Here is a 16,716-nt window from a genome sequence, read left to right as displayed (position 1 = left end):
TTTTAAGTATTTAAGAATTTTTGTACTCTAAAATACTTCAAAATATTTAAGAATTTCTGAGTGACCACACAAAGTTACATAGGTGTGAAAACCCATATGCTGCTTTGGAAATGAACTCTATCTTCAGCTCTAGCAACCAAAGACCATTTTTCAACAGTTCACATTTGGTATTTCCATGAAACTAACGAGATTATTAAACCAACTATAGGTTTCAAAGTGGATGACTTGTAAGTGATGATTTTCTATTTTCAGACAACTTGATGCTTCAATATATTTAGACTTTTAAAACTATGTCAATAAATGCATAAAAGAGCATCATAACTTGCTTTAATACAAAGGTGTTTTAATTTAAAAAAAAGTCAAAGTCTACATTAAATCAGGGAACCAAGAAATCTAAACTGTACAAGCTTTCTGTATACTTAGAAAACCCAAACACAAAGTTTACGAATAAAACTCTTAATTTCAATTAGCGTCTAACTTAAAGAAAATGTCATAATACCCAGGTGATTAAATAGTTTTGTCATTTCAATTAAATGATTCACCTGAAACATAGAAAACAGGCAACAGACAAAAGTCACTCTCAAGGGTACTCGAATGAAATTCCTAGTTTCCAAAGGGCAGACACAGTCTTTAATTGCTTTTAGATAGGCACTTAGAAATGCTTCAATGAGGTGAATTCCCACTAGACTGTGAATCACTCGCTCAACACCAGGGTAAAATGAGATGCTACACAAGCAAACTGTCCCAAATGACCTATCTATTGCTGAGAATTATAACTATTTTCATGTTCTTTCTGAAAAGATGTTCTTATTATGCAATAAGAAGGATTTTGGTTAATTCATCTCCATTATATTAATCTCAATCTTCCTTTCAGTCAATCTGAATTCACAATATATTCCAAACTAGAATTAGCATGCTTCAACAAAAGAATATTGCAGTTTCTTCACATTAGACTCCTTTTTAAATATGCTCCTTTTTAAAAAGAGTAATTTTTTAAATAAAACAGGAACTAATCATGGTTGCGGCAAAGTGGTTATCTTCTCTATTCCGCATTTTTTTACACTTCAGAGGTAATGTCTCCATAGTAATGGTCTTCTGCTGATTAAAATCCCTTTAAAAATGACATGAGCTGAAGCTGGAAAATCTCATAAACCCTTGAGGATGTTATGGGGTTTTAGGGGGCATCTTTTTTTAAAATAAAGACAGCTATCACTAGAAAGATCAGTTGGTTAAGTTCAAATTTTATAAGTACCAGGCCACATGACCCAAACTAGAAAAGCAGAGATGGACTCTAACACATAAGGGCTCACCAAATCCTTGAACATACAAAGACAAGAGGATGGGAGGACACTAGAATGGCCTCACTGGTACTTGGTGGAGTTACTAGCAGCACATTTATAAAAGCTTTTGTAGATATGCATAATACTTGTATATAATTCTTTGCTCTTAGGAAAGACATTCCTACACAAAAATCGTCACTTAAGGTTTGGAATTGAGGAGCTGTAATCCTATCAATTAACAGAATAAACATTAAGTCATTATATTATTTCTCAACTGTAGCGCCAAAACCTTGAAAGGTCAATTTACAATTAAAATATTGAGTAACTAAAGACTGCTTGATTCTTGGGTAAATAAGATAATTTGATGTGACATTATCAATCCAGTCGCTCTAATGACAACCCTCTGACCTGTTCTCCTTCTTTGCTTCCATGGTATCAGCACAATAATGGAACTGAACCCGAACAGGGCCCACCATTAACAAAATCTTTCCTATTTGAATATAGTATTCCTATATGAGCTCCACTCTGTTCAGATTCTTTGGTAATTTTGGAGCATAAATAAAGACATTCACACAGTACTACAAGTTTATCAAAGGAAAAAAATCTCATCAGAAGTCCTAAAAGGTTATCAGCTATGATATGTAGCAACTTTCTAGAAAACCAAAGTAAGTTAGCTCTTAGTTTTCTGCAAGACTTTTTTCACATGATCAGAAATTTAACATTAAAAAATATAAATAAAAATAGGTTCTACAAATAGCCTTCATGATCATTTCTGAAATTCAATTTATTGTCATGTCTTCTTGTCAAAAAAAATTTCTCCTGCTACAGGAAAAGCAACTTTATATTTTATATTATACAGGATATTTCCCTATGAGTATATAGATTATGAATATAAATAAAGCTCATCAATATTTCTATAGTTAAATTAAGTATCTTAGTGGAGTATTTGAGTGAAGGTGTTAAATTTCTTCCTCATTAGAAACATCACCGCTGACTGTGGAGTTTGTATAGTAACTTGATAATAAATTCTACTTTTTAAAGATGTAGTTAGTATATTTCTTTTTAAATGTCTTTAAAACTGAAATTGTCTTCATATTCTATAGATGTCCAAACCAGCAGGGTGGATATTCTATCTCTAACTGTGGAAGGTGGCTTTTACTGATTTCATAGATCCAGAACATGTGCAATAAATCAGCAAAATGAGCCAGACCACAGTGTTACACGTTACCCTACCTGGATTTAAAGGATATGTATTTCTCCTAAACTGACTAGAGTGGTTACAGTTCAAAGCCTCGGCACACACAGGCAGAATAAACCTTCATACGCATGTAGGTAGTGCAGTTAGAAAGGGATGTACATTCCTTGTACTCTAGTACCTTCGTATAATTAACAAAAATAATAAAATATTTTTAAAAAAATAGCCAGCTGGCACTGCCAACCCATTCCTATAGTAGTCCTAGAAACCCTTAAACTTGAAGCATTCCCTTTCCAGTCAGTAAGCACCACAGTCTTCAGTGTCTTAGATTTCCAAGCCAGCCTTGTGAGGCATCTACCTGAGTTCTCTTGGCTGTGGGTCAAGGTGACCTTCATTCACAATTTCCCAGCTTTCATGTATATGGGAATAGTGCCACGCTGGGTCAATCCTTCGAACCTTTTATAGGTATAATTGAGAAAAACCCAGTCTTTGGATTTGTAGTCCGGTTCTGTGGTATTTGGCACTAGAGAAAAAAAAGCAAAAGATTATAATTAGTGAAATATCATTACCATCAACATTTTTTTTGGGGGGGGGGGGATTGGTCATGGGGTTTGAACTCTGGGACTGGGCACTGTCCTGAGCCCTTCAGCTCAAGGCTAGTGCTCTAGCACTTGAGCCACAGTGCCACTTACAGTTTTCCAGTGGTTACTTAGATGTAAATGTCTCATGGACTTTCATGCCAGAGCTGGCTTTGAATTGTGATCCTCTGATCTCAGCCACCTGAATACCCAGGATTACAAGTGTTCAGACACCTGTGCCCAGCTCACCTTCAACTTTTGAATGACAACTTAGTGTAAAACTCCCTTACCTGGTTGTAAGATATCAGATTCGGGGAAGTCATCAAAATTTGAAGTGTCATCAATACTTTTGATTTCTATAGGGATTGCTGCTGGCCTTTCCCTATAAAAATAGGAAGCAAAAAAAAACATGAAAAAGTGCTCTTGAACTCTTAAGTGTTCAACAAATAATTCCTGAAAACTCTGTATGCTATTTTATAAATATTCAAATGGCCAAAGACATTTAATGTCAACTTGAAAATAAAAAGTAGATTTCAAACTAGTTGAGTATAATTTTTTTGTTTTACAAGTCCTGGGCTTCGGCTCAGGGGCTAAGCACTGTTCTTGGGTTTTCTCAAGGCTAGTGCTCTACCACTTGAGCCACAGAACCACTTCTAGCTTTCTTTTTCCTATGTATTTTTAATTCCTATGTACCAAGGAATTGAACCTGAGTCTGCGCATGCTAGGCAAGCACTCTACCACTAGGCCAAACTCCCAGCCCCAAGTTGAGTATAATTTTTTAATGTGTCAATTAATTTGAACTTTTATTATGCTCCATTCATCCATCCATTTATTCTGACAACAGAAGGGTTTGAACTTAGGTTTGCATACCAAGCGCTCTACCATTTGAACAACAATCTCCAGTCCTTTTTCTTCTTTATTTTTTTTTTGTCCAGGACAAACCTGCACTACGCTCCTCTTATTTATGCCTCCCATGTAGTTGGGATGATAGAGGAATACCACCATACCTAGCTTTATAGGTTATGTTGCTATGTTTTGGTTTTGACTTTGGTTTTTGCCAGTCCTGGGGCTTGAACTCAGGAACTGAGCACTGTCTTTGGGTTTTCTCAAGGCTAGAGCTCTACCACCTGAGCCATAGCACCACTTCCGGCTTTTTCTATGTATGTGGTACCAAGGAATTGAATCAGGGTCTTCGTGCATGCAAGGCAAGCACTCTACCACTAGGCCAAACTCCCGGCCCCTTTTTGTTTTGTTTTGTTGATGCTGGTCTTGGGTGCTGTCTCTGAGCTTTTTTTAGCTCAAGGCTAGCACTCTACACTTGAGCCACAGTTTCACCTCGACCTTTAAAAAAACTTTTTTGGGGCTGGGCCCCCAAACAGTGTGACCTAGTGGTACAGTACTTGCCTAGCATGCATGAAGCCCTGGGTTCCATTCCTCAGTACTAGATACATAGAAAAAGCCAGAAGTTGTGCTGCGGCTAAAGTGGTAGAGAGGCAGCCTTGAGAAAGCCCAAGGATGGTGCCCAGGCCTTGAGTTTAAACCCTACAACTGGGAAGGAAGGAAGGAAGGAAGGAAGGAAGGAAGGAAGGAAGGAAGGAAGGAAGGGAGGGAGGGAGGGAGGGAGGGAGGGAGGGAGGGAGGGAGGGAGGGAGGGAGGGAGGGAGGGAGGGAGGGAGGGAAAGAAAGGAGAAATTAGTAGTTAATAGGAGGGAAGAAGCTCATGGACTTTCCTGCCTGTGGTGGCATCAAATCACAATCCTCAGATCCTAGCCTCCTGAAAGCTAGAATGACTGGCATGAGCTACCAATGTCCAGCCTCTGCCACTTTTTTGGGGGGAGGGGGTGTGGAATGGGGGATCATGGGCTTTCAACTTTGGACCTGGGCGTTGTTCCTGAGCTCTTCAGCTCAAGGCTACCACCCGACCCCTTGAGCCTCAGTCTCACTTCCCATTTTCTAGTGAAGAGTCTCACGGTCTTTAGTGCCTAGGCTGGCTTTGAACGATCTTAGTCTCCTGAGTAGCTAGGATTAAAGGCGTGAGCCACCACACTGGGCCCTCTGTCACTTTTTGCTGGAGCAAAAATGGATCTCCCCCACAATCTTTTCAACTACTACTTTCCAAGTAGCTGAGATTGCAGGCATGAGTCATTGTGCTCACAGTCTAGCATGCTACTTATTTTTGCCAGTCCTGGGGCTTGAACTCAGAGCCTGAGCACTATCCTTGGGCTTTCTCAAGGCTAGTGTTCTACCACTTGAGCCACAGCACCAGTTCTGGCTCTTTTTCTATGTATGTGGTACTGAGGAATTGAACTCAGTGCATGCTACACAAGCACTTTACCATCAGGCCAAATTCCTGGCTCTAGCACGCTATTTTTTTTTTTTTTTTTTTTTTTTGCCAGTTCTGGGCTTGAGCTCAGGGCCTGAGCACTGTCCTTGGGCTTTCTCAAGGCTAGAGCTCTACCACTTGAGCCTTAGCACCATTTCTGGCTTTTTTTTCTATGTATGTGGTACCGAGGAAATGAACCTGGGTCTTCGTGCATGCTAGGCAAGCACTTTAACCACTAGGCTAAACTCCCGGCCCTAGCACGCTATTTTTTTAAGTGGGAAAAAAAAAAAGAAAAGAGCTACTTAAGGAAAAGGAAAATTGAAGTTTGTTAAAACATTTTATACTCAAAAGCTATGTACATATGGCCTTATAGGATGAGGCTAAGCGAAATGATCTCCAAAATATGAAAACAAGAGGTTTACCTTTGTGATTGCTGTTCTTAATACACTATGTGAAGTTTTCTTTTTTTTCCCCTTATGGTTTATTTCCTGTTGTTACTGTATCTGACTTTGGAAGCTGGTATATTGTATATATGTTTATTTCAAATCGGAAAGGGAAGGGGAAAACCAAGGTGATTGGAAGGGGGTGGGAAGAGGGCAAGTGGGAGAAAAACCGGGAAAGGGGTATCAATGTTCAGGAAGTGATATACCCACTATCTGACAAATCTAACTGTACCCCCCTATATATCACCTCAACAATAAAATACAATTTTAAAAAAAGAGAGAAAGAGAAATAACCACAGAGAAATGTCTTTGATTAAAGGCTGAGAGATATTGAAGTTATCCTTATAACAAAATTCAGATTGTTCTAATACTGGGGCCAAAAATGGATGATCATGAGAATCACCTGGGAAACATTTCAGATAGACTTCTAGGCTCTCAGCCCAGCAATTTTGTTTAAAAAAAAGATTTTATAATTACTGATGCTTAAAATATGTACATAGCCATAATTATTACACCTTCTTTATACATTAAGTGTAACTCAGTTTAGTTAGAACCATAGATCCTGGATATCTGAGCTCAACTGTTAGTATGAAGTTGGGCAGTTAAGTCCCTGTTCTACAACTGCTCTCTGATTATAAAACCAAGAGACTGGACTGGCAGTCTTCAAACATCTTTCCAATCTTAAAAAGTGTGAGACAATAGTTGAAATATATCAATGAAATGATCTCTGTATACTTCGGTAACTATAAACATTTAGCAGTTAAGAGTCAGGACTAGCTATCCTTGAGCCAAAAGCTCAGAGACAGTGCACAAACCCTGAATTCAAGCACCAGGACTTGCAGAAGTAAGTAAGTAAATAAATAAATAAATTCTAGACAGGCACCAGTGGCTCACACTTATAATCCTAGCTACTCAGGAAGCTGAGATCTGAGGATACTGGTTCAAACTTGACCCAGGTAGAGAAGTCTGTGAGACTCTTATTTCCAATGAACCGGCAAAATGCTGAAAGTGGAGGTATGACTGAAGTGGTTAGAGTGTCAGCCTTCAATGAAAAAGCTAAATAATGGTCTGAGACCCTGAGGTGAAGTCTCCCCACCTTCAAAACACACACATACAACAAGCAACATCAACGACAAAATCCTGACATAGTAACATTTTAACGGTGCTACTTCTTGCACTATATCAGACAGAGCTACCCACTAAATCTAGAAAGCTTCTGATTCAAAACCTTTGGAACATACCTGATGTGTCCCCAATCTACACCTTCAAAAAAGGGATGACCTTTTATTTCTTCTACTCCATTATTCCCAATTCTATTTTCAGAGTCAATACAAAATCTAGAGGAAGAAAGAGAAAGTAATATATAAATTACATTTTCAAGTTGTATTGTTTCGTATGGTTTAGTTTTAACATTTTTTTTTTTTTGGTGGGTCATGGGGCTTGAACTCTGCCTGCGTCCTGTCCCCAAGCTCTTCAGCTCATGGCTAGTTTTCTAGTGATTAATTGGCAATAAGAGTCTCAGGTCCTTTTGTGCCTGGATTGGCTTTGAATATTGATCCTCAGATCTCAGCATCCTGAGTAGCTAGGATTACAGACGTAAGGCAGAGCTGCAATTATGTACTTAAGTTTTGCTCTGTTTATTGTGGAAAATGGCACTATTCAGAAAAATGATTCTAAATATTTTGAGGCCATTTCTGATTGCCTATATTAATAATATTCACGCTTAACATTGATAAGATGCTAATACTTTAAGGGCACTTTGTTTTCTAATTTAGAAACTCCAAAGTCAAATACCCTTAATGAATTCATTATTTCATTTTCCATTCTTCCTTTTTTCTGTCGTGTCTATGTGTGTATGCGCGCGTGTGTGGGCTTGCATGCATGTACACATGAACATTTGTACTGGGGACTGAACTCAGGCCCTGGACATTGTCTTTTTTGCTGAAGAGTGGCTTTCTGCCACTTGAGTCACAGTTTCACTTGCAGCTTTTTGCTGGTTCCCACCAGGCTGGCTTCTAACTATGATCCCCAGACTTCAGCATCCCAAGTAGCTAGGATTACAGGCATGAGCCACACACACACAATTCCTAAAAGTAGAATGGCTATTGGAAACATAAACACATCTACACAGACATAAAACCTATGACTCTATAGATATACTGTTTTATTTCATAAATTAATATGTATCTATGATATATAGCCTAATTTTGATTATGTTCTAAAAACTAAGTGCCAGTGATTGTATATAGATTCCCTTCTTGAACACTTGTTTGTTAAACATGTAATTTGAAATATGATATAAAAATCAATGTTAATAAATTCCTTAATAAAAAAAAAGACTAAACTAAAAAAAAAAGTAGAATGGCTGCATCACTTCGGAGATTTTATACAATATCAACCATCAAATCTCATGTATATGTTCTTTGCAGCCACATAAAACAGTACAAAATTTCCTCTTGGTTGATGAAAAGAATGGAAGTTTTGCTTAGATTTCATATACAGACCTCTTATTTTCCTTTTTTCTCTCCAAAAGCATTGGGTCATCAATTTTTTTTTTAATTTTTTTGCCAGTCCTAGGGCTTGAACTCAGAGCCTGGGTACTATTCCTGAATACTTTTGTTCAAGGTTAATGGTCTACTGCTTGAGCCACAGAGCCACTTCCAGCTTCTTCTGTGTATGTGGTACCAAGGAATCAAACTCAGGACTTTGTGCATGCTAGGCAAGCACTCTACTACTAGGTTACACTCCTGGCCCAAATGTCATTTTTATTTTTATTTTTTTGTCAGTAGTGGGACTTGAACTCACCTGAGCTTTTTGCTCAAGGCTATCATCTACCACTTTGAGCCACAGTGCCACTTCCAGTTTTTTAGTATTTAGCTGGTGATAAGAAACTTGGGCAGGAAGTTTGGCCTAGTGGTAGAGTGCTTGCCTAGCATGTACGAAGACCTGGGTTTGATTCCTTGGTACCATAAACAGAAAAAAACTGGAGGTGGTGCTGTGGCTCAAGTGGTAGAGTTGTAGCCTTGAGAAAGGCCAAGGACAGTGCTCATGCCCTCAGTGCAAGGCCCAGGACTGGAAAAAAAAAAAAAAAAAAAAAAAATTCTCGGATCTCAACATGCTGAGTAGCTAAGATTACAACAATATCTGGCTGAGACATATTGCTTTTAAGAAATATCAGTATCTGCACCAATCTTTTTTGTTTTCAATTCCATAAAATAGCTCCTTTTCCTCTTCTCACATTTTCCCAGTGAACTTCCTTTTTAGGAAGCTGGACTGTATAGATCAGGAATATTCTCTCCCCTCTACAAAAATGAAACAGATATTTGACTGGGTTTTAGGACATCCTGAAATTCTCCAAGAAGTTAACCACTAACCTGAGAATTAAATCCTTTGCTTTCTCAGAGATAGGTACTTCTGGAGGAAATACTAATGTTTCTTTCCAGTTCATCACTTTTCTGTATGTTTCTTGAGGTGTTTCAGAACAGAAAGGTGGATAGCCTACATAGTAAGAAAAACAAAGGTTCTATCCATTTTCATGATCAATTAAATTACACCTACCAAATACTTGCCATAACAAAATAACCCTGAATACTATGATAACAATAAAGTAATGCCAACATTTATAGTTTTATACTATAAGTGATATTATAGCAATAATAGATTTAGGGTATCCATCCTCTCAAGTCATCTGAAGAGCCAAGGAGATTTTTCTTTTCTTCTTGTCTGTCTCTTTCTTTCTCTCTTTCTCTTTCTCTCTTTCTCTCTCTCTCTCTCCATTTCTCTTTCTTTCTTTCTTTCTTTTTTTTGTCCTGGTACTGAGGCATGAAGGCTTGAGCTCTTGCTTAGCTTTTTTACTCAAGGTTAGCACTGTACCAATTGAGCCACACCTCCTCATCCAGCTCTTTGCCGGGCAGTTGGAGATAAGGGTCTTATCATTTGTCTAGGATTACAGGTATGATCACTGGGAATCAGCTGTGCTACAACTCTGATATATGAGAGCTGAGGTTAACTTTGCTTCTGGCAACAGGATCTAGTATTTATCATTATGTGCTTAATACTGAGAAGGCAGAAATGAGTTTAAAATAGTTCAGCTACTTTTGCTCATATCTGTAAGTAAGTTCAAACAACAACACTCAAGGAAATACCCACATTGTATATATAAATTAAGAACAAAACATACCTATTAGCATTTCGTACATAATGACTCCCAGAGACCACCAATCACACAGTTTGTTATAACCAGTCTGCATGAATACCTCTGGAGCAATATAATCTGGAGTCCCAACTGTGGAGTATGCCTGCAAAGGAGCAGCTTGTTAAATCAGCATTCTCTGTGTGCGTGTGTGTGTGTGTGTGTGCATGTGTGCGTGCGTGTGCGTGCTTGTGTGTGTGTATGCATGTGCACGAACATGAGCCAGCACTGGCACTTGAACTCAAGGCCTGAGCACCCATCAGCTTTTTTGCTTTAATACTCACATTCTACTACTTAAACCAGACCCCCACACCGGCATTTTGCTGGTTAACTGGAGATAAGAGTCTCATGGACATTTTTGCCCAGGCTGGCTTCATATCACGCCCCTCAGCTCTCAGCTTCCTAAGTAGGTATGATTATAGGCATGAGCCATAGGCGCATGGCTTCAAACAAACCATTAAAAAATAAATAGCACTCAAGAAGAAAGTAAGTTCCACCCAAGTCCTGGGTCTTGGACTCGAAGCCTGTGTGCTGTCCCTGGGCCTCTTTGTGCTCAAGGCTAGTACTCTACTACTAGTGAACCATAGCACTGCTTCTGAGGAAGTAAATTCTTTGACCAATAATTATTTTCCATGTTTATCAAGTGTAAGGTTTAGTGATGGTACTAAGATAATATGTTATAAAAATGTGATTCTGTCCTCTAAGAGGTTCTAGTAAGGGCTAGAAATGTGGCTTAGTGGTAGAGTGTTTGCCTAGCATTCATGAACCTCTGGATTTAATTCCTCAGTACCACATAAACAGAAAAGGCCAGAAGTGTAGCTGTGGCTCAAGTAGTAGAGTGTTAGCCTGTATAAAAGAAGCTCAGGGACAGTGCTCAGGCCCTCAGTTTATGCCCCAGAACTGGAAGAAGAAGGAAGAGGAGGGGGGAGGAGGGAGAGGAGGAGGAGAAGGAGGGAGAGGAAAAGGAGGGGGGGAGGGGGGGAGAAGAAGGAAGAGGAGTAGGAGGGGGAAAGAGGAGGAGAAAGGAAGAAGAAGAGGAAGAAGAGGAGGAGGAAGAAGAGGAAGAGTTCAAGTAAGCTGGGTGCTGGTAGTACTCAGGTAGGCTAGTGCTCTATCACTTGAACCATACCTTCACTTCTGGCTTTTTTGGTGGTTAACTAGAAGTAAGAGTCTCATAGACTTTTCTCCCCATGCTGGCTCTGAATCATAATCCTCAGATCTCAGCTGAGTAGCTAGGATTACAAACTGGTGACTAGCCTTCCTTTTTTTTTTTTTGCTAGTCCTGGGGCTTGAACTCAGGGCCTAAGCACTGTCCTTGGGCTTCTTCCTCAAAGAGCTTTGCCACTTGAGCCAGAGCACAATGTCTGGCTTTTCTATGTGCATGGTACCAAGGAATCAAACCCAGGGCTTCAAGCATGCTAGGCAAGCATTCTACCACTAGGCCAAACTCCTGACCTTTTTTTTTTTTTTTCAATTCTTAGTTTCCATAAAATCCTATAAAAATTGCATCTTTAAGGCAGTTGTTTTGTTTTGTTTTTTGCCAGTCCTGGGCTTGAACTCAGGGCCTGAGCACTGTCCTTGGACTTTCTCAAGGCTAGAGCTCTATCACTTGAGCCTCAGCACCACTTCTGACTTTTTTCTATGTATGTGGTACCGAGGAATTGAACCCGGGTCTTCGTGCATGCTAGGCAAGCACTTTAACCACTAGTCCAAACTCCGGGCCCAAGGCAGTTGTTTTTAATGAGGAGTTTTGCTGTTTGACAATGTGTGACAGCAGATTCTGTCATCTCTGTGACCTGAGGAAAGACATGACTATAGTTAGTGGGCAGAGAAAATTTGCTGCTCCAAATATGAATACCTTACTCTCCACTTCTCCTTTGGAAAACATCAATATGCATACTTATCTCCTGTTAACAACCTGTCATCTGTGAATTCTCCTGCCATATTTCTGTTTTGGTTTTTAGATAGGGTCCCAACTATGAAGCCACCACAATCTCCTGAATGCTGGGCTTACAGGTATGTACCAACATGTCAGACCTCTATCACGCCGTATTTCTAAGTCATATTCCTTTTCCCCCCTATTATAAGTAGGGAATACAGCTATTATTTTCTCAACTATGAAATCTAATCTAAATGTGATACATGTAAAGAGAAAACGTTTTTTTCACCTTCATATAGAACTTCATGTTTAATAAACAAACACTGAACTAAACTGAATAGAAGGATGGTAGGACGGAGGCTAGCCTGGGCTGCATGGTCAGATCTTGTTACATGTAAACAAATAAGCCATGAACCAGAAAGGACTTTCTAGCATAGATTATAATTACTTGGGTTAGTGAGAGAATGAGCTCAATGATTCAGAGGTCATTTATACGGTTTTAATGGCTGTCAGAATATTATTTGAATTAGTACCCCTTTAATTACTTGGTTGGACAAATATTTATGGAGCATTTATATGTGTTTGGCATTGAATAAAGGAACTAGGAAAACAAATTCAAAAGGCACATCCAGGGTGATATTGTCCAAAAAGATGTACTCATGACCTGACTTATAAAATGTTAAGCCCTCTGTTCAAAACCTTTATAATAACAATAAAAATGCAGTTAATTTTTTTCATTTAGTGTTTTTAAAGACATATTCTTAAGAATACATAGTTTGGTTGGGGACTGGGGGCTCATACCTACTCAAGAGGCTGAGGTTTGATGATCAAAGTTCAAAGCCAGCCCTGGCAGACAAAGCTGAGAAACTCTTAACTCCAACCAACTAACAAAAAGCTGAAAGTGGAGGTGTGGCTCAAGTGGTATAACACTGTGCTCAAGCCCTGAGTTCAATCCATGGTATGGGCACAAATACTCATATACAAAATGTGGTTGACTCACCAGCTGTCTCCTATTCTTCTTCCATGTTTCTGCTTTCCTCTTGGAGTTCATGTTCTGAAATGCTAATTTCAACACGAAAAAACTGTCATCATGAGGGGAAAACTCTCACCAGAAACCCAAATCACACAGATAGAGACACACAGACACAGACACAGACACAGACACAGACACACACAAATTTAAGGAAGAGATCTGTCCTTAACATTATTGAATTAAACAGAACAGGGGGAAAAAACTAACAAAGCAAACTTACAGAAATCACTTGGTGGGTTGTGTGTGAGATTTCTGTAGAATTCAGTCCTGTGGGCTTTCTTTAACCCCGTGCATAACCCAAAATCAGATAATTTTACATGTCCCTAAAAACAGAAAGTCCCAAGAACACCAATTTATATTAACATTGAAAACAGCAACTAAAATAAAAAAAATCTTATTACAAACTCTTCTTTTTAAATGTAAAGCTGTAAAAATTCTTAGCTCAGAACTCATACTGTCTGGCCCTGATGGCTCAGGCCTATAATCCTAACTACCCAGGAGGATAAGATCTGAAGCTAATCCAGGCAGACATATCAATAAGACTCCATGAATTAGCAAAATGCTGCAAGTGGAGATGTGGCTCAAGTGGTCGAGCACCAGCTTTGAATGAAAAAGACAGAGCCTAGAGCCCAGGCCCTGGGTTCAAGCCCCAGTATTTAAAAAAAATTCATCATGGTAAAAATGAAAAATTATGAATATCTCAGGATGATGATTTTTTAAAAGGTAGAAAACAGACAAAATAGGAGCTAGGAGCTGTAACCCCATGGTGTCCTTCCCCCTCCAGCCCTAATTTTCTATATCAATCTATGAAACAATGTAGTTTACCAATGATCTGAAATTGCAGATGACCATTTCCAACCATACTACCAGCTCTATTTTTCTGTAAGACAATCAGCAGAGCCTAGTAAGCCTCTAGTTGAGTCACGTGCCTTGGCATCCAATAAAAGGTTGTCTGGCTTAATATCCCGATGAATAAAACCCAACTGGTGGATTGCATCTATTGCTAGAACAGTCTCTGAAATGTAGAACTGTGTTTCTTCTTCTGACAAGGTATCCTTCTTCATTAACAATGTCATCATGTCACCTAAATAAAGGAAGGGACCATGTTAACTGAAAAGGCCTTGAAGGGGAAAAATATTGCAAAAGCGTGCGTGTGTGTGTGTTTATGCACATGCACCGGTACTCGAGCTGGAAATGAGGACCTGGATCTCACCCTTAGCTCTTTCACTCAAGTTTGGGGCTCTACCACTTGAGCTATAGCTCCACTTTGGCTTTACTCTGGTTTATTGGAGCCACAAGGTTCATACTTTCCTGCCTGAGCTAGTGAGACCCTGAGATCTCAGTTTCCTGAGTAGCTAGGATCACAGGTGTGAGCCACCTGCTTCTTTGTATGTTTGACTCATACCTATAACTAGTGGTGGGGTGTCACTGCATAATGTGTCATGGCTCTGGGGATAGAGTATCAAATTAAATTAGAGCAGATCTGATAACCTACCAGTCAACCTTCAGAATAAGTTGATGAGGATAATATGCTAAATTGTGCAAAAAGAATCAGAACATACAAACACATTCCTTCTGAAGTTTCAAAAACAGCCTGAGATGGGCACTGGAGGCTCAGGCCTATATTCTAGCTATTCAGATGGTTGAGTTATAAAGATCAAGGCTCAAGGCAGGAAGACAAACCCAAGAGATACGTTTATCTCCAATTATGCAGCAAAACACTAGAAGGTATGGCTCAATTAGTAGAGCATCAGCCTTGAATGCCAAGCAAGAACCCAATTATGTGAGTTCAAGCCCCAGTTCTGGCACACAGAAACAAACAGTTGAGCTCCTCAGACCAAATAATAGGACATCAGCCCACTAAAGAAGTCACTTCTAGACATTCTTTCATTTTCAAGTCTTTTTTTTCTTTAAAAAGGAAAATAATTTTAACCATTGTAAACACTATTGTACTTCTAACACAAAACTGACAACTGATAGCATTTATTATATAATACTTTAAGTCTTGAAAAATATGTGAGCCGGATACTGATGACTCAGGCCTGTAATCCCAGTTACTCATGGGGCCAAGATCTGAAGACTAAAGTGTGAAGCCAGTTCAAGCAAAAACATGCCATGAGACTCTTATCTTCAATTAACTAGCAAAAAGTTATAAATGGAGCTGTGACTCAAGTGGTAGAATTGCAGTCCTGAATTTAAGCCGTATGTTACACAAAATATTACTATTGTGTAGCCAGGCGATAGAAACAATCCAGATGCCCTACTACAGAAGAATGAATACAGAAAATGTGGGGTGTGTGTGTGTGTGTGTGTGTGTGTGTGTGTGTGTGTGTGTATGAAATTCTACATAGCCAACAGACAAGATAAAATAATGGCATTTGCAGGGAAGTGGATAAATCTAGAGCAAATCATGTTGAGTGAGACAAGTCAAGACCAAAGGAACAAAAGGCGCATGGTATCCTTAATATGTGGCTATTAGATCCAAACAGTACAAGAGTGGGACTCAAAAGTTGCATACCCAATGCTATGGACATGGTATTAGAAATAAACACAACTACATAGTCATAAAAACTTATGACTCTATAGACATATTGTTTTTTTAGATAGATTATTATGTATCTATGACATACAAACCCTCACCCTAATTTTGATTATGTTCTAAAAATCTAAGGGCCAGTGATTGTATATAGAGATTCCCTTCTTGAATACCTGTTTGTTAAACACGTCATTTGAAATATGATATAAAAATCAATGTTAATAAATTCTTTAATAAAAAATTCATGACTCTATAGACATGTTTTATTACATAGATTAATATGTATCTATGACATACAAACCCTCACTCTAATTTTAATTATGTTCTAAAATCTAAGTGCCAGTGATTGTATATATAGATTCCCTTCTTGAATACTGTTTGTTAAACACATCATTTGAAATATGATATAAAAATCAATGTTAATAAACTATGCAATAAAAAAATATATTACTATTATGGGGCCAGGAGCATGCCTACTGGTAAAATGCTTGCCTAATATACATGAAGCCCTGGGTTTGATTCCTTGGTACCATATACACAGAAAAAAAGCCAGAAGTGGTGCTGTGGCTCAAGTGGTAGAGTGCTAGCCTTGAGAAAGTGCCTAGGCCCTGAGTCCAAGCCCCAGGACTGGCCAAAAAAAAATTATTGTTGTTGTTATTATTATTTAGAGATATTCTTTTCCCTTCATTCCCATTTTATTTCCCCCTCCTCTTAGCAAAGCAATGATGGCTGGATTTGGTTTGTTGTGTATCCTTCTAGCTTACTTGATTTTTTTTGTTTATTTTTATGAAGTACTGGTCCTGGGGCTTGAACTAAGGGCCGGGCACTGTGTCTGGAGGAAAACACTACCCCTTGAGCCACAACTCCAGTTCTGGCCTTTCTTTGATGATTTATTGAAAATACAAGTCTCACAAACTTTACTGCCTGGGCTAGCTTTGAACTGTGACCCTCAAATCTCAGCCTCATGAATAGCTAGGATAACTGGCACCCAGCTTTTCTAGCTTACTTTTTTTGGGGGGGGGAGGGTGGTGGTTATGGGGCTTGAACTCTGGGCCTAGCCACTGTCCTTGAGCTCTTCAGTCCAAGGCTAGCACTCTACCACTTGAGCTACAGCACTACTTCCGGTTTTCTGGTAGTTAGAGATAATAGTATCATGGGCTTTCATGCCCAGACTGGCTTTGAATAGAGATCCTCAGAACTCAGCCTCCTGAGCAGCTAGGAATACAGACATGTGCCATGTGCCACATACACACATAC

At 39.0% G+C, this 16,716-nt stretch overlaps 1 protein-coding gene across 3 annotated transcripts in view; it reads right to left on the bottom strand.

Moving 5' to 3' along the window:
• Positions 1-322: 322 nt before the first annotated feature.
• The window catches only part of Stk38l (serine/threonine kinase 38 like), a 61,528-nt gene continuing 45,134 nt past the window's right edge, over positions 323-16,716 (bottom strand). For all 3 annotated transcript variants that reach the window (XM_090318996.1, XM_090318987.1, XM_090319006.1), the window contains 8 exons: positions 13,853-14,007; positions 13,144-13,246; positions 12,891-12,952; positions 10,000-10,117; positions 9,194-9,317; positions 7,061-7,156; positions 3,344-3,435; positions 323-2,998 (listed from right to left, as the gene is read on the bottom strand). In XM_090318996.1, coding sequence (XP_090175122.1) covers positions 2,871-2,998; positions 3,344-3,435; positions 7,061-7,156; positions 9,194-9,317; positions 10,000-10,117; positions 12,891-12,952; positions 13,144-13,246; positions 13,853-14,007 — 878 coding nt within the window. In that variant the 3' untranslated portion in view covers positions 323-2,870. The remainder of the gene's footprint in view (positions 2,999-3,343; positions 3,436-7,060; positions 7,157-9,193; positions 9,318-9,999; positions 10,118-12,890; positions 12,953-13,143; positions 13,247-13,852; positions 14,008-16,716) is intronic.

Source organism: Megascapheus bottae, chromosome 2, assembly GCF_031878675.1.
Source record: "Megascapheus bottae isolate mThoBot1 chromosome 2, mThoBot2.hap1, whole genome shotgun sequence".
In the NCBI taxonomy this organism is placed as follows: domain Eukaryota; kingdom Metazoa; phylum Chordata; class Mammalia; order Rodentia; family Geomyidae; genus Megascapheus; species Megascapheus bottae.
This window is presented reverse-complemented; position numbering and strand designations above follow the sequence as displayed.